The sequence below is a fragment of the Triturus cristatus genome, chromosome 7, assembly GCF_964204655.1.
Source record: "Triturus cristatus chromosome 7, aTriCri1.1, whole genome shotgun sequence".
Classification (NCBI taxonomy): Eukaryota; Metazoa; Chordata; class Amphibia; order Caudata; family Salamandridae; genus Triturus; species Triturus cristatus.
Window position 1 is genome coordinate 547,613,092 of NC_140590.1, and position 18,491 is coordinate 547,631,582.

Here is an 18,491-nt window from a genome sequence, read left to right on the forward strand (position 1 = left end):
CCACACCTGTGTCACTGCGTTGAATCCAGGCAGTAATGCTTTGTAAATGTATGAGTACTGCTCCAGGTTGCTGCTCTGCAGATCTCCCGGATAGGAACTCCGGCAAAGAGGGCTGTCGAAGAAAAAAATCGCCCTCGTGTAGTGAGCACGGACCCTACCTTCAAGGGGCTTGCCCGCTGCTCTGTGACAATACTGGATAGCACTAGTGATCCAGTGAGCAAGCCCCTGCTTGGACAAGGGAAAGCCCTTACGAGGGGTGCTGAAAGACACAAATAGTTGAGGAGACTTCCTAAAGTCCTTAGTACGTTGAAGGTAGAAATTTTAGCACCTCTGAATGTCCAGTGAGTGGAGTGCTTTTTCTGCCGGAGTAGTAGGTTGAGGGAAAAATGTTTTGAGTATGACCGGCTCATTCAAATGAAAGTCTGAAGGCATTTTCGGTATGAACTTTGGGTTGGTACGGAGTATCACTGTCTCCTTTTTTAATTGGAGAAAAGGTTCCTGAATGGTGAGAGCCTGTAATTCACCCACTCTCCTAGCCGAAGTCAAGGCTAGCAGAAGAGCCACCTTCCAGGAGAGGAATTTCAAATCCGCCCGATGAATAGGTTCAAAGGGATGCTTCATGAGCTGGGTGAGAACCAAGTTAAGGTGCCACAGAGGAGGCGGAGGATTGACTGGAGGGAAAACTCTAAAAAGGCCCTTGACAAACTGCTTAATTATCCTTGCCGACCAAAGGGAAGGACCAGAAGATGTGCGTCTGAAGCAAGAGATGGCAGCAAGATGAACTTTGATGGATGAGAGAGCCAGCCCTGCTTTCGCTAACGAAAGAATGTAAGGAAGAACTTCATGCGGTGCAGAAGAAAGAGGATGAATACCCTCCTGCTGGCACCAAAGGCAGAAACGCTTCCACGTTAAATCGGTATGTCTTGTTGGTACTTGGGGCTCGTGCCTAAGAAAGTACATCTCTGCATTCTGCCAATAGGGTCCAACCAAGAAATTCTCGGTGCTCAGGAGCTATGCCGATAGTTGCAGGGATCGAGGATCCGGGTGCCAGACTTGGCCCTGGGAAAGGAGATGCAGGTCTGTGAACCAGAATTGGCAGGGCCACACAGGAGCTATCAAAATCATCTTGCAAGGTTCTGACTTGAGCTTCTTTGAGAAGCCTGGGGATCCGCGGAATTAGGGGAAAAGCGTAAACAAAGGCGCCTGACCAGCGCATTCCCCAATGATCCCATATGGTGAAGCATGCTTGCATAAGATCAGCATTTCTTGTTCTCCGTCGTGGCAAAGAGGTCAAGGGACGGCCTGCCCCATAGGCGAAAAACCTGTTCCAGGGTGGACTGGTCCAGTTCCCATTCGTGGCTGACTGATTTCAGTCTGCTCAGCGTGTCCGCTGTCTCATTGAGAACCCCTGGAAGATGCTCCGCTTTTAGCGATATCCCATGCTGGATTGCCTATTCCCAAATTGTCTAAGCTTCCTTTGACAAAAGACAAGAGCTGGTGCCGCCCTCTTTATGTAATGCATGGCCGTCGTATTGTCAGTTCGTACTAAGACTGCAGACTGCTCTATCCATGGGAGAAAATCCTGTAAGGCCAGGCGAATCACTCTGAGCTGCAGCAGATGATATGTAGAAGACGATGTTGGGGTAACTAACGGCCGCTTACATGAAGGTCTTGCAAGACCGATCCCCAGCCCTCCAGCGAGGCATCCGTAGTTATTATCTGAGGAGCTGAGGTGATCCTGAAGTAGAGGCCCTGAGAAATGTTTCCCTCATTCGCCCACCATGCTGCGGCATCCCTCAGACACGGTAACGGAGATCTTGTCTTCGAAGGGCCCGTCGACTCGGCGCCACTGCAAGTCCAGCTCCTCCTGGAGAGGGCGCATCCGTAACCTGCAGTGAGGAATTAGAGGAATGCAGGAAGAAATGGACCTTAGGAGGGACTTGTAGAGGCGAACTGAAAGTGACTGCCTTCTTAACAGTAGACCGGCCATGGCCATCAGCTTTTCTTGTCTCTCCAGGGTCGGAAAGGCTTTGTTGAGGGATGTGTCCAGAATGGGTTCCAGGAACCGGGCTGTTCTGGATGGACACAGAGTCGACTTTTCCGTGTTGAGAGTAAGACCGAGATTGTCGAAAAGGTGTGTTCACGCCGTGACTGATTCCTCTGCCGCGTGCTTGGAAGAAGCCTTCAACAACCAGTCGCCCAGGTACGGGAAAACCTTATGCTGCTGCTTTCGCAGAGAAGCTTCCACGGGAGCTAGTACTTTTGTAAAGATCCGTGGAGCAGATCTGAGTAAAAAGGGCAGGACTTTGAACTGAAAGTGGCTCTTGGCTACTGTGAAGCGAAGGAACTTCCTGTGGGCTGGATAAATGGGTACATGAAAGTATGCGTCCTTGTCAAGAATTCCTGTCATGCGAGGGGAGGAAAACGGTAACCAGCGAAAACGGACTACATCTCCCAGGATGCTTAGCGGTTGAGAGGTTATGTAAACGGGAGAGCTGTTACATAACTCAAGGAAAACACGCCCTTATGTAAACAAGAGAGCTGTTACATAACTCAAGGAAAACACGCCCTTATGTAAACAGGAGAGCTGTTACATAACTCAAGGAAAACACGCCCTTATGTAAACAGGAGAGCTGTTACATAACTCAAGGAAAACACGCCCTATAAAGGGAGGAACCGGGAGGTACTACGCTGTCGGATATTGTGTTTACACCGACGTACCTGCTTAGTGAAGAGCAGTGTTCCGGAGTGGTGCTCCAGTAAGGCAAGAACGGAGGTAGGTCGAGTCGTTACTCCCTGGGCCGTGTCTTGCCCCATCGTCACCTGTGAAGGACCCGGAAGCTCTACCGGATAACCATTGAGCTTCGCTTTTTGACTCGGCTGAGTCAAAGCGCAGTGGCGCTTTTGCTGGTTGGAGTCGTAACTCCCAGCCCGACCAGAGATACAGGGACTGCCAGCTGTAACGCACACCAGGAGGTGTTTGCCGCGTTACAGACTCGGAAGTCCACAGGATCGAGCGAGCGGCTGCTCTCGGTTCAGTCTTCTTTGCTTGTGATTGGGGTATCGGTGACGCATCACCAGGAGGTGACTCCGCGTCCCGGTGCAGTCTGAGGAAGAGGTTGAGCGGCTGCTCCCTTCAGGTAGAGACCCCGGCTGGGTGTTTCCCTGACTCCTCGATTCTCCCCAACACTCTTCGTGCCCCTCACAGCCTACCGATTGGCATTGTCGGCCATTTCATTTCTGCCCTCTGTTGGCATACGCCGGGATCGGCGTATATGCAGAGGACGGCTAGGACCATCCGTGCTGTGGGCTGGTAACGTACTTAGCCTGGAGGATTCCAGTGACTATAACCTTTGTTTATTCCTTGTATTATTTTTGCCTTCATTAAAATAACTAAACCTTCACAAGTGGTTGCGTTCTCATTATCGTGTCTGTTAAACGATCCTGAGACGTTCAGGGCGTTACAGTCCTCCAGATCCAATGTGGCCATGTAATCCCCTGAGTTGAGAAGACGAAGGATGTCCTGCAGAGAAACCATTCAAAAAGATTGTTTGATGAGATAGGTGTTGAGCTCCCTCAGATCTAGAATAGGGTGCCACTTTTCTAAGGTCTTCCGAACCAGGAAGAACCGGGAGAAGAAATCCTCTCCCCGCTGAGAGAGAGGAACCGGCTCTATCGCCCCTTTCAGGAGCATTTGATGGACTTCCAAACGCAGAAGATGAAGATGTTTTGACACGGTGGCTCGAGGGGGCTTGGAAGGTGGTGCCTGGACAAATTCCAGGGTATGGCCGAATTGGATGATTTTCAGAACCCAACAATCCGATGTTATTTGCAGCCAGTTGTGGATGTAATTTGGGATTCTGCCTCTCACTGGTGTTACAGGAGGAGAAGGGACAGTAGTAAGAGCCAGAAAGAAGCTATTGATGCTTAGAGGAGTCCTTCCCCTGGCGTCCTTGTCATCCTCTGTTAGATCTAGAGAAAGAGGATGATTGATTTTGCCGCTGGTTATAATGCAGGCGGTAAGATTCAGAGTTTGATCCATATGAAGAATACCATTGTTACTGGTATCCCCCTCTGTAGGTAGCATTCCCTCTGCCGCTGGCCCCACAAAAGGGGACCTTGTGGTATTGCAGAGTCCCTAAGGATTTTGCGGTCTCCGTGTCTTTCTTAATGTCTTGGAGCGCATCATCAATATGCTTCCCAAAGTGTAACTCCCCATAAAAGGGAAGATCCAAGATTTTGTTTTGGACCTCTGGACGAAACTATGTAGCTCGCAACCAGTCTTGGTGACGAAGGACAGCAGCTCCGGCAAGGGAGCGGAACGCAGTAGTTGCAATGTCCATTGCACAATCAATGACTTCAGAAGAAGTTTTCTCTCCCTCTTGAAGACTCTTTTTTGCCTCCACTTTCTAATCTTCCAGCAACTGATCCAGATAGGGGGAAAGGTCGCACCACATCTGGCGTTCGTAGCGGCCAAGAATTGCTAAGGCATTTGCAGCCCTGACAACTAGGCTGGACATGGAGGAAAACCTCTTGCCTGTATTATCGAGGCGTCTGCCCTCTTTATCTGGAGGTGTCGTGAGGGGAGCAGAAGGATTTTTGGACTTTCTGTGGGCAGCCTGGGAGATGACAGAGTCCAGTTTAGGCTGACTGACCGGGCAGGCCGGGCTATCCTCAGGAGCCTTATATTTCTTTTCAAGGCGAGGTAGTACTGGAATAACCGTGGCTAGACTTCTCATCACTTATAGACCTTTGTCCCAGACGTGACCAACTATAGGAATGGTCCAAACTGATTTTTTGTAAGGCTCCTTGAATTCATAAAGGAAACATTCCGACTGCACCGTGGGCATGGGCAGTTAGCAGCCCTGTCCATCAAATTATGGAAACCCCCTATGTCTCCAGGGGAGAATCCACCGGCGCTGATGAAGGCGAAGCCGAATCAGGAATGACATAGTTAGACCACTCAGTGTCTGGATCTGGAATAGTAACGTTGCCCTGATCCTCATCAGATGTCTCAATTTGGGTGAGAGTGACGATTGGTGGCGCATCAGGAGCCACGGGCATTGGTGGAGGTGGTGGCAATTGAGGAGTAGAAGGCAGTGTAGGCGGAACAGCTGTAACTGGAACCCCAACTGGAGCCGGAGATTGTGTTGGGAATTTCCGTGTATAGTCCAACAGCATAAATTGTAAGTCCGTTAGAAGGGAGGAAGGCATAGAGACCATCTGTTGCTGGTAGACCTCTGGATAACCTGAGGGAGGATCATACTGCTGCTCCTCCAAGTATTCTTCCTCAGAGTCTGTGTCCTGGCACTTAACGTGCAATTGAGAAGGGCTATTCGCATAGCCATACGGTCCGTAATCCTCCTCAGATCCCTCCTCTTCAAGGAGGAGTGCAGGTAGTAGAGGTGTCACCCTCCTAGGGGAAGTCATCTCAGGGGTAATCTGGTGTTTCCTGATAGCAATCGCAATTTTTTCCCTCATCGACGAGGTCGACAGGGCCGTCAATGATGATGAAAGAGTTGTCGACGAAGATGTGAACGCCATCGACGGAGCCGTCGTCGAGATCGTCACCACAGCTGCAGATGCTGCCGTCGTTGTAGTAGACGTGGTTGCCGTCGTCACCACTGCCGTCATCCTCGTCGACACCATCATCGACGAAGTTACCATCAGCGTTGAAGCTATCGATGCTGGACCCTGCAGTGCAGGCGCCGAGGAAATCACCGTCGACGGTGTCAGAACTGGAGGAGATAAGGCCTTTAACTGTACCTTTGACGTCTTTGTTGATGGAATCGTTGACAGCGTCGTCGACGAGTGAATTTTCTTCACAGGCTTACCATCAGAAGAGAGAGATGAGGGCTTTTTGAAGGCTTTTGGAGCCGCTGGAGGAACTGAGCTGGACTTCCTCTCTGATGCCACTCCTGCTGACAGTGCTTCCCTCTCCTTTACACCTCGGTGAGGAGATTTGCTAGTACTATGCCTTTCAGACCTATGAGAGGTCTTTTTCAAGGCTTTACTGGGACGGTCGTTAGAAGGTGAAGGAGAAGACCTACCCCTATTCACAGACCTCCTAGGAGATGTAGCGGAGGAGGCCTCATCACTATCACTGGAGACAGGCTCCTTCCTTGACTTGAGCTTCTGGAGCCAGGTCAAAAGACGTCCCTCATGGTCTCGCCAAGTCTTCGTTGAAAAGGTGCGGCATATCTTACAGTCTGCTGCCTTATGGTCTAGGTATAGACAGTAAATACAATCCTTGTGCTTGCCCTCCACATAAAGTCTCTTCCTAGCACAGTTTGCACATGCTTTAAAGAGGGCTTTCTTCTCTTTATCAGACATCCTAACACGAAGTCCAAGTAGTTCTTGTAGAAAAACAGGAGAAAAAAACTGTAGAAATAAAGTTGACAGGAAAAACCTGAGCAGAGCTCAGTGGAGACTCCCTTGCACAACCTGCGGTAGAAAATCTGAGGGTCTGAGGTTCTCTCAGAAAGGTTCTAGAGGGAGAGGCTAATCTGATTTGTTGTTCATTTTATTTGGTCTCTTTTACAAAAAGAGGTGGATATGTTACAAAACTAGAATGGGCCTAGGCCTAGTTTCTTCTTTTGGATTGGTTTCTATTGCTATTTTATGCATACCGGGGACTCCCATCTCGACGACGGGAAATTATTCAAGCATGGGAATCTATGAAAGTTCCAATACTGGAGTAAAGGTGATTTCTCTGGTTGTTGGGTTGAAGGTTCGCTCCAGGATGTTATATTTTCCCCAGATAGAGTACACTCTCTCCTCCAAACCAAATACTCTTTTTTGTATCATGTATCACATTGCCCCCAAATAAGATAGTCTCTGAATCTGCATTGACATCGATTTTTGTTGGTTGATTTGGATATGCAGCCTGTGCAGAAGCTTCAAAAATCTTGCTTCATCTTTTTCTGACGGAGCTATTAGCAGCTATTTGCCCTGGTATGGATAGATCAAAATTCCTCTTCTCTGCAGGTGAGTTGCTACTAATGCCATACATTCTGAGAATGTGCCAGAAGCAGGCTTGAGTTTAAAGTGTAGAACAGTGTTCTGATAGTGATTTTTCCCTAAAAACGAATCAGAGAAACGTTTAGTGATGCTTCAATACCGGCATGTGAAAATATGCAGATCTGTTGTAGACATCCATCCATTCCTTGCACAGCAGATGCAGACCAATCTGATTCGAGGCAAGCATCCAGAATTGTTCTTTCTTGATAAACTCATTTGTGAACCTTAGGTCTAATATCGGTCTTTATTCTCCTTTGTGGGTCTTTTTTTCTGAACCAGGAACCACATGGAGTGAACTCTTTGCCTTTCATGATGCAATTGAACTGGCTTGGTTGAATGTTTCCTTAACAAGATTGATGCTTCTTTGCAGAGGATGGGTATCTCATACTTTGATGTTGATACTGGAGGAACTTGAGGTGGAATGGCCTTGAAATGTAGATAGTATTAACGATATGTAATATTTAGTATTCATTTGCCTCTTGTATTTACAGTACACTCTGCGATACAAGGATACAGTTCTCCCCCAAGGAAGGGTATGAGATTGTCATTGTCTGGTACCAGAAGAATGTCCTCCTCTTGAAATGGAAGCTTTTGTTGGTGATGATTTGGATTTAAACTACCGCCTCTGGGACCTTTGACCTCGAGAATACTGCTGTTGTTGAGGATGAAAAGGTCAGTGAAGAGATTGAACCCTGCATTGGAAATACCTCCGATCTTTTGCTTTGAATTGTTATCAGAAGAACCTTTCCATTGTTTTCATCTGTGCCTCTGGCTTTAAGGTGGTAAGGTGGAGCCATGAGGGCCTGCCATAACTCCATTAACGTACACTGTAGCTGCCTATTTAACCAAATCAACAGCTGCACGTTTGATGTTGTTGGAGACCGGAAAATGTTCATGCAGTATGTCTGTGAAATCTTGCTGCTGATGATTTGGAAGAACATTGATAAACCTTTGCATACTCTCACAGATTTCCCTCTGGTATCTCCTGAAGAGAGTCGAATTGACACTGTGAGGCAAATGCCAATAGAGTGTATCATGGTTAGGGGAAACTCTTGGAGTCTTAGAGACAGGACACTTTTCTATTTAAGACTATCAAGACAGCATTTTTCCCTACAATTTCACCCATTTTGAGCATATCAGATGCCGCAATTCAGGCTTGAAACAGCTCATTAGAAGTTCATCAGTCTATTTCCAGTAACAACATGTGGCCTCAGATAGACTATTACAGGTTGCTGCCCATCATAAGGACATTAACACTATGTGTGACAATGGGTAACACATCTATGGCAAGGGATCCAGGGTCCCAGCACACATTGGGGAATTACTCTAAAATGTATTACTATCAAAGAAGATCCTACAATGCAGAACAAAGGTCCATCTACTTCTCTTTCCTAAATGGGAAGGGAGGTGGATGGACATCCATTTAACTCATACAATGCTAGGAATCTCTATACAGCCTTAATAGGATGGTGGCCTGGACAATCCGTATGCCTGCTCTGGACAGCCACAGTCTTGCAAACCCCCGAAGCCCCATCTTGACTCAGGCAGTACTTCAGAAGACGGCATCACAGTAGTGCCATCTACTTTACAATTCTTCTGTGCATAACTCCCCCCCCCAGATGGCACACCAGATCAACAATGCTACCAAACACCTAGAAACCAGTGGGTATTACGGTTCCCACTACAACATGGCAAAGCATCCACTTGCATAAAAACAGATCAGTGCATCATGTTTACATTGATGTGAACTGAAACATAATGCACAGGAATGGAAGTGTTTATTTTTACAGGGACAAAATATGTCACTGTATATGTAATATACAAATTGGAACAGTTGCCAAAACCAAGAGCAACCATTTCCATGTGACCTCTTAAAGGCAAAGGATACTGCCAGATATCCATTTGCCACTCACCTCATTTGGGCTTGGCAGGACAAAAAAAAGAATAAAGAGCATCCCAGGAGACTAGTTATACGATATTCATGGATAGCCTTGCACCATTCAGAAAATGTCCTCATGTATTAGCCTCACTATACTTGTGAATGACATTTTGGCAGCCAACACATCAACCACTGCCTGATCAGAGAGGCTCCAGTTGTTGAAGTACAAGTTACTTACCTTCGATAACGATGTATCTGGTAGAGACGATTCTAGCCGCAGATTCCTTCATGTAGAATTTGTCATGGTTACGCACGGGTGGCGTGACCTTCGCACTCACGCCGAGTAACACTACCGCTGCCCGAGGGGAAATCGGGTTAGCGGTCTATGCTCCGAGAACCGGAAGCGGACGTCACTATGCCTCACTTCCGGGCGGACGCGCTTAACTGACGGGGATTCCGGCTGCCCCAGCGCTTTGGATTCACGCCGATGCCACCGCCGAAGATACGCTGATCCGGAACTCTACCTCCTTCAGGTATCGTACCTTGCAAGGTTTCTCCATTATCTGGGGCCATTGTGACTGCTGCTGCTGCCTGCCTAGCGCCAGTGGTGCCCCCATGGAAGACTTGTGCCTAGCCAATTGCACACAGGTGTGTGTTAGATGGGCTGGGCTACTTTGCAGGCCAACTTTATTATTTGCGCAGGAGCGCTGGTTTTATTATTTTGGTTCTCACAGACAAAAGCTCTGACTGGCCTGGACTGTCCTAATGTGCAGGCGTCTTACAAGCCTGTTTTATCTTCGTAGAAGCCTTGTTCCTCGTTCCTAGCCACGGGCGCACAGGAGTGTGTTTGGGTGGCTACTCTGCAGGTCAACCTTATTATTTGCGCAGGAGCGCTGGTTTTGTTTCTTATTTTGGTTCTCACACGCCGGAGCACTTCCCCGTACGCCCATGAGCAGAATGGTTACTGGCGCAGGAGTGCTGGTTGTCGTTTGCCACGGATGTCTCCACGGGTCTCACGACTGAGGTAATCCCGTAGTCAAGTGGGTCTGACAATCCTTAGAGCGGTAGGGAGGTTGGGAATGCATTGAAGTAACAGTGTTCCCTTATCACCCTATACAGACCAGCATAAAGGAAGACTCCAGAGACGTAGTGAGACCCCCAGACTTATTACCTGTACTTCACCTTGTCTGGCTTCTACCCCTGGTACCCCCTCTATCCTAGTCAGTATTCACGCGTTACTAGGGTAAGGTGGGAGACGGTGGTGGTAGTTCATGTCGCCTCTGCAGGATCGCCTCACAAGTATAAGGTAAGACTTTGGGGGCTCTGACAGAATTATCCCCAGGCGTGAGACTGGATCCGGAAAATCTTTGCTACAGCATCTCTGCGCGCTGGGGGCGGTACCACGCGACCCCACCCAGCAACCATAATCCATAATAGTGAAGGCAACAAGTCCGGAACAGAGGAGCAACGACAAGAACCCCAAGACAACACCATCAAGGAGTGTCAAGGAGTGTCATATCCCCTGTAAAAGGCCAAGGGCTGAGGCGCAGCCAAGAAACTTCAACCCAGAGGATTGCGGGGGAGAAGATGAATAAGCCCCACACTGGAGGACCCAGGGTGCAGGGATGCAAAAGTACACATGATGCTACCGTCCAATCACCAGAAAAGAAGGAGTGGAACAATTAAACAGAACGAAGCATCCCGCCGGGGAGGTAGAGAAAGAGCACGGCAGAAGCCAAATGCCACCTGAAGGGAGGCGAGGGCAGAAGACCAAGCTGAAGGGTCCTCGTAGAACGGGAAGGAAGGGCGGGTCATGAAGGAGTCTGCGGCTAGAATCGTCTCTACCAGATACATCGTTACCGAAGTTAAGTAACTTGTACATCTGATAGAGACTACTAGCCGCAGATTCCTTAACGTAGAATAGATATCCTTGCCATACCCAGAGGTGAGGAGGTTCTGCGAGAGAACCTCACCAGCTTGGAAGAACACAGGGCCCAAAGAGAGGATGTGTCACGGGGACAGGAAGGACGGCTCAGCCCCCACCAAGCAGAAGTAAGCAAGAACAAAGAAAAGGGAAGGCCAGGATACCACAAGCCTACCCAAGGAGCAAAGGGCGCCCGGCAGAAAACCCCGGAGGGGCAGAAGGCACCCCGCGAGTACCAGAGGAAGAAAATAACCACCCTCAAAGCCAGGGAAAGGAGAAGGAACGGAGGCAGAGCCTGCCCCAGGAGAACACGCACAAAGCGAAGGGCACAGCTGAATGGGTGTCTATACCGAAGTAGGGAACAAGGCCGGAACGGTTCCACAGTCGAGAGGCGCAGAAGTGAGAAGAAGACACAGACGCGCAAAGCTCCAACAAACAAGGGACAGAAGCACACGCTGACATGGCGAGGCCCACGGAGGGGGACCAAAACTACCAGGCACGCGCAGCAAACAGCTGGCAAATACTAAGAAGCAGCGGCTCAGAACAAGGCGAGCGCAAGACGGAGACAGACAGGCCCCAGCCGAAACAGCGGAGAACTAGGTGGAAACACCAAGACACAACACTGTAATCAGCATGACAAAGGTCGGTCCGATGATCCAGAGGCAAAGAGGGAGGAACCTCATAGAAGAAGGATAGAAACATCAGAGAGAGAGAGAGAGAGAGAGAGAGAGAGACAGAGAGAGACAGAGAGAGAGAGAGAGAGAGAGAGAGAGAGAGAGAGAGAGAGAGAGAGAGAGACCGCACCAAGCGGTATACTGGGACGACAGGAAAACGCGAGGAACCTGAGAAGGTATCCACGCCCGCCTAGCTTAAAACAGGGCTGTACAATAGCCAACAAATACCCCACCTAGGGTATGAATCGTCCCTGAACAAAAAAAGGGAAACACCTCTTAGGGAAATCCGCAGCAGAGGTCAAGAACATAAAAGACCTGTGGGAACACCACAGACGGCTTACCAAGCAGCCAAACACCTCTTAGGGAGCCCGCAGCAGAGGCCAAGAACCGAAAAGACCTGTGGATAACACCACAGACGGCTTACGAACCAGCCAAAAAGACACAAAGGGTCCAACCTGAGGCCCTTTACAGCTGCCCATAACAGCAAAAAAGACACACGACAAGCTGAAAGGCTGAACCAGCAGCCAAAAGAATAGAGGGACCAGCTGAAAGACCCTGTAGGCATTCAAAGCCGCACACAGCACACATTGGGCCAACCGAAACCTAAGGCCCCAAGTAGAAAGGAGGGATAACGCCTCCCATAAAGCGCCGGAGGGCCGAGCTTATGGAGGGGGAGGGGGACGGAGACCCGCAAGGAGTCTCTGAATTGCTGAGACCGCGTGGGTGTGAAACAACAGAGTTCCATCCAAAGGGAAATCCACAAGACGCTCCCGAACATTCTCTGGAAAGATACCATCCCGCAGCCAAGCATGGCGGAGGAGGGCCACAGAACTCGTCATAGCACGGCCGAGGGAATCAGAGACGTCCAAGGCCGAAAGGAGAATGAAAGTAGCCAACTCCCGACCATCCCGCACATGGTGCCGCAGATCAGCGCGGGCACCCTCTTGGGAGGCGCGAGACCGAAGGGACTCCGCGGAATCCCACAGATCCGAAGTAGCCCTGGCCAACACACAAAGAGTGTTGAGTGCACGCAGAGCAGCGCTAGTGGAGGCGACAATGTTGCGTCCCCAGGAGTCCAGCCACCGAGCCTCCCGTGACGGCGGAAGCAGCACTGAAGGCAAGGAAGGAAAAGCAGCCCACAGGACAGGGCCCTGGGCCGAGGGGTGGGAAAAAAGACAAAGTGGATCGTGCGGAGCAGGACGGTGGCAGTGAAGGAGCGGTTGAGGCACCAGATCCCGTGGCAGAGTGCCCCCAGGAGAGAGTTATGGAGCGACGCTTCAAACTGGAGAAGCGGCTCCCCTCCACCAGAGCCCTGGTGGAGAACCTCTAACAAGTGGTCCGTGGGGAGTGGGGCAACCGGATTGCCCATCTGTAGAATGCCAATGGCCATAGGGCTTCGCGGGGGGGGGGGAAGCAACTCCTCCGTGAACGAAGGCTGCAAACTAAGACGCCCATCCCCGTGCCCAGCTGGAGAGAGAAAAGACCAACCCCTGAGGGATGGGAAACCCACAGACGAGTGGGGAACCTGAGGGGGTCTCTGGAGAGGGCGGAGAAGCCTGCGGGGCAGACAACTGCAGGGAACGGAACAGCGTGTCCGGGGGCTGTGGACGTGGAGACGGCATAGAACCCGCCCTGGAATCTGCCGGAGAAAAGGCCACGATGCGGCGCCCAGTCTCCGGGGAAGAGGAGACTACAACCCTCTGGAGAGGAAGGGACATCCTGAGAACAGTCGACGATCTGACGTCGGGACGGCGCCGGGGAGTCCACCACAGGCACCGATGAGTCCTCGACCGGCACCGAAGTGTCTACCAGCGGCGCCGGGTTGACCTCCACCCCCATGTGCCGCATAGGAGAGGGGGTCGGGGTTGAAGCGGCCATTGAACGGCGCCGAATAGGCGCCGGCTCGACCCCCGACGAGGCAGCCGCCTGCGCCGAGGACGGAGAGGGGCCCAGCGAAGCGTACCGGGTCCTGCGCCGGGGAGGAAAGCCGTTGATGCCGGAGAGGCATCGGCTCTCCCTCCGGGAAGACAGCCGCCTGCCCAGAGGACCGAGGGGGACTTGGGGACAAGCCCTTAGTCCCGGTGACCTCCTGCGACACCGCAGGGAACCCGGCAGGGCTTTGTGGTGAGGCCGGGACGCCATGGGCTGAGGAGGGGAACCCCGAAGGGCCGCACCTCGACGGCACCACACCTCCAACACCTGAAGCCGAACGCGGCGGGGGCGAAGCTGCCGGCGAGTCCACAGAAGGCCCCGCGCACAGCGAGTTATCTAAGGACATCGCAGGAAGTGGAGGAGGAGGAGGGCTCAAGGAAGCCTGCAGAGCCGTAGCGTAGGCTTTCATCTGGGCCCTCGTCGCCCCAACGCCGGGAAACGGAGGATAGGGTGGCGATGGACAAGGGCGCACATCCCGGGAGGGGCCGGCGCTCTCTGCCGAAGGAGGACAGGGCCTCGGCGGCAAGCTGCAAGACTTAACTGCAGGCGAAAGATGCCCATGGGGCCTCGGCAAAGGACGATGCCGCAGCCGGAAACGGCGGCCCCTGGACCCATCCGAGGTAGGAGACGGATGCTGAGACAGCACCGATCTGGACAAGCGGGCCGACAGCAACTTCATCCGGCGCTCCCGCCGGGACTTCGGTTTGATATGCTTGCAAGCCTCGCAGTCCGTAGAGTCATGGTGCTCGCCCAAGCACCACACACAAATAGTGTGAGGGTCCGTCGCCAACATCTGACGTGCACAAGAAGCGCACGTCTTGAAGCCCGAAGGCATGATACACTGTTCCCAACTCAAGGCGCTAACGAGACCCGAAAACAAGCCAAGGAGCACACTCCGGATCTGCGTTGCACGCGGAAAAGAAGGAAACTGACGTTAGCGCGCTGGGGTGGGACTTATGTGACCTCGCTGACGTCACGTCCGCGGACGACATCAGGGCGGGGTCACGTGGCACCGCTCACCCCCCCCCCCCCCGGCACACAGAGATGCTGTGGCAAAGATTTTCCGAATCCAGTCTCACGCCTGGGGATAATTCTACGTTAAGGAATCTGCTGCTAGTAGTCTCTATCAGATCTTCATCTTCTCAACCACCAAGCAGGGAGACTAAGTTTTAGCTCATCTCGTGATGCAAACAATTCCCCTTAGACAGTCATAGATGTGGGGTGGGGATACAAAGAATGAGCTCATGCAGGCCCATGTACAACATCATTACAGCCAACCCTGGTGCAATAAGAACTGTGTCTGATTGATGGTGTCTCAATTTCCTCAGCTTAGGGAACGAGAGGAAATGGGAGGAAAAGTATAAAGAAGGGAAACCTCCAGTCTAAAGTATCTGCAACCCGAACACTCCATTCCAAGAAAACTCTTGCAATGTCTGATGCGTTCTTTGATCTTGGGTAACAAACAAGGGACCTCACCAAACAAAAAGCTCTGAAAAGACTACCTACTAATGTAACCTCCACTCTTGAGCATTCACCTTCGTGGTGCTGAAAATTTCTCACAGCTGTTGTCTCTTCCCGACACAGGTCTATTCAGAAGTAGGTTTACACTGGTGTTCTCCTACGTCACAGAAGCTGACACCACCTCTCTTGCTATATAGTACAGAGCAATAGTAGTGTACATCAAGAATTAGACTACCACCCTCCAGTAGATGGTATAACAACCAGCAATATACACTCATTTTCCAACATGGTGTATCTGAATCTCTCTCCTGATGCAAAGAGGTGGGGTCCCCATCCAATTGGTCTTGTGTGTAACCAAACATCGTAGGTCACTGAGATCTGAATGTTTTTTCTCCCAAATACTTTAATCTTTATTCAACTGAGAATGGCTCACATGAGAATTGATTCCACTGGGTACATAGGATCAACTGAAGGGATATCTTATGCAACATAATATGAGGCATAAGAAAAAGTAATATTGCCAGGAGCTGTAGGGGGTGCAAAAAGATTATAGGAGTCTCTTCAATGGATAGAACAGAGCCACTGTTTTCACAAAGTGTTAATATCCTCTTGGAAGGCAACAGAAGGCACTCCCCGGTGGTGCACTGTATCTGGCGCAGCTTCTACAAATTAGATCTGTTAAGATGACATTAAAGACAATTTTCTATTTTCATACAAAACCTTAAACTATGGAGGATTGACAGGTAATCTATAGATGGACTTTTACTTGGCAACTTCTGTCATGAAGGTGGGGAAAGTATAGCTCTTGCAGACAGCAAAGTTAATGTTTATATGTTAGTAAAATAAATTAAGCAAACTACGCTCTGGATCCTGGCATCTGTGGCTTTTGGAATAAAGAACAAAGGAAAGGACACCATGGAAGCTGGGTAGTATGGGCCGCATGTGTCATGTTATGTCATATAGTAGATCAACTACATGGATCTGCTTTAGCACTGAGTCTGAAGCAGGCAAAGTTTCTGGATATAACTATGCACTTGAGTATATTTCATAGATGAGAAATCTGAGGAGCATAAGTCTATATCACAAACATTTAGCATTGGCAAATCGGTCGCACAGACCACAAACAACGCTGACAACAGCACTTCAGCATTGAAAGGACAGGACTATAACTGGAGAGAGAAACCATGGATGCATTGAATTAATGAGTATGAACACAAAGCAGACTGAATGTATCACAGACAGACACAAATTTTCATCTTCCCGAGACATTACCAAGAGAGCTTCCATCTCCACATTGAATGGAAAGTGCCGGCGACCCCTGTATAGCATAGTTTGTCTGAGGTGGTCTTGGCAGGTCCTGGCGATATCTGTGGCAAAAAGAGAGACAAAAACGGAGAGGAGCCCTTAAAGAAAGGTTGACTCCCAACTCAACTGTGGAATGAATTGGTACAGTACATCTAGCCATTTAATTCCAGACTGAAGGAAGGAGTCTCATTACTACTAGTAGAGAGGTCACTAGAGTGAATAACTTGCCATTTGTGTAGCTGGAACCCAAAGGCTGGATGTGCCCTGGCACGGACAAAGAATCAAACAGCCTGTCAAAGAGAATGATAGAGGAAAGTGATAGAGTATGAATCAGATGTGGAGAGAAAAAGGCAACAGCCTTTACTCCTGGAGGATGGACAAGACCGAAGACAATTTGTCATCCAGGTGTGGTGGTTGGAGGAGACAGAGTGAAGAGAGTGCAGTAAGTTTGGAAAGTGATGAAGCAGAAGACAGACGGACCCTGGTGTGAACAGTGAAGGAGACAGTGGCAATGTCCTGCTGGAATACTGTACCTTGGTAGCTGCTGTTTGCGTCAGAACACACCTCCTGCAGATACTTGGTCACATATGGCAGTAAGGTGGCAGTCGGAAGGAAGTAACCACTCAAGATGCTGAGCAGGCGCCAGCCCCGGGTACAGCTTTCCCTGCAAAAGGAAAAACTCCAAATTATAGAATTTAGGGGCTTAGAGATTAGGCTGTACATATGGCAATCTGTAATACAACTGTCTTGGAAGATATCAGAGATGAGTTGGAACATAGAAGATTTACTGATTAGACTGTTCATCCAGAGATTTACAAAAATATTGGGAACGGGGAGGAGCCAAGATGGCGACCGGGACGGCAGCGTAGGCTCCCGGCTCCGTGAACCTCCGCACCTCGCACAGATATCCTGCACGAGATCCTTAGCCTGCGCTATCTACCCGTGTTGGTGAACGCGAGCGGCAACCGGCCGTGTGACCCCGAAGTTTCTGGCAGCGGTACCGCCGGAGAAATGTCCGTCTGAAGTTTGCGGCCTGTGCAGCCCCGGAGCCAGGATCTCGAGTGAACGCCGTGGCCGGGCGGCAGTGCAACAACAACGGCCTTTGGTGACTGGGTGGGGTCGGACTGCCGGAGTGGTGCGAATGTCGGACTGCGCTTCGCCGTGGTCGCTCCTACCACTAAGCGTAGCTGAACGAGTGCGTGCCTGAGGTGGCAACTACAGGACTCTCCGGTGATTGCTTCAGCCTTCGCCGGTGAGCTGCCCGGACGCCGCCCGTAACTTGTCCCGATTCTTGCGGGCTGTTCCCGGTTTTTCGCGGGCGCTGGTCCGTGGTGGGGACGACTGTGGCCCGTGACCACACACCGGACACATTGCTTGCCTGCCTTCGGAACCCAGTTACCAGTGCCATGGAACCCGAGGCGCTTGTGTCTGAGCCCCGGTCCCGATCTGGGATGGACCTACCCAGCGGCCATTTTGGTATGCCAGAGTCCACCATCCTGTACACTGGGTTGCAGCAGGATTGGGAGGGTGTGACTCTGAGGAACGTAGCGGAGCGAGCGCCGGGAGCTGTACTGGGGTACGGTGACCTACTCGAGGCTCTCGGTGCCCTTCACTCCACCCTGATTCACGGAGCCTGGGTGTTGGGGAGCAAGCTCGATGGAGTGACATCAGCGTCGGAACAGTTGCCGCCTGCCTATCCCCAGGTACACTGGGATTTCTCACGCCGCGCACGGGGGGACAGTGTCATGGCCGCCCCTGTGAATAGTGCACACCTGGACTCTCCGGACAGTATATTAACGTGCGATCAGCTGGCTGTGGATTTGGTCTGTTCCGGAGGTTTCGGACCTGAGCGGGGGGGGGGGGGGGTGGCCTTGTCCCGTGCGCGGTCTCCGACGACCCAGGCAACGTCCAAGCAACGGTCGCCCGCCCTGGCTGATTCCGCCTTCCTGGGCCTGTTGTGCAGCGTAAATCCTGGCTCGGCATCGGGAAAGACGATCCTCCCTAGAGCTGACTGTGTCGATCTTCAGAGCCCTCTACCCTACCTGTGTGTGTCGCTTCCTGAGTTTTATTGGACACTTCTCTTCCTGGTAACATTGGACATGGCACTGGGACGAGGGGTATGCATGGGTGGGTTTGCAAAGAGTGGCCAAGGATGATGCTGACCCTTCCGAGGTGGTCACCTACTAGGCGGGCGGGCTCGGGAATTGTGTGCTCTCATGGCATAAGTGTTAGTGTACCAAGTGCGTAACGCTCCTTACTCCTCTTTGACAGGGTCGATTTTGTGTTCTTTATTGTA

At 50.9% G+C, this 18,491-nt stretch overlaps 1 protein-coding gene across 1 annotated transcript in view; it reads right to left on the minus strand.

The window, feature by feature from the left end:
• The window catches only part of MYO15B (myosin XVB), a 1,465,505-nt gene that overhangs the window by 285,446 nt on the left and 1,161,568 nt on the right, over nt 1-18,491 (minus strand). The window contains exons 49-50 of the mRNA XM_085614939.1: nt 16,729-16,859; nt 16,163-16,257 (exon numbers count right to left, since the gene is read on the minus strand). Coding sequence (XP_085471065.1) covers nt 16,163-16,257; nt 16,729-16,859 — 226 coding nt within the window. The remainder of the gene's footprint in view (nt 1-16,162; nt 16,258-16,728; nt 16,860-18,491) is intronic.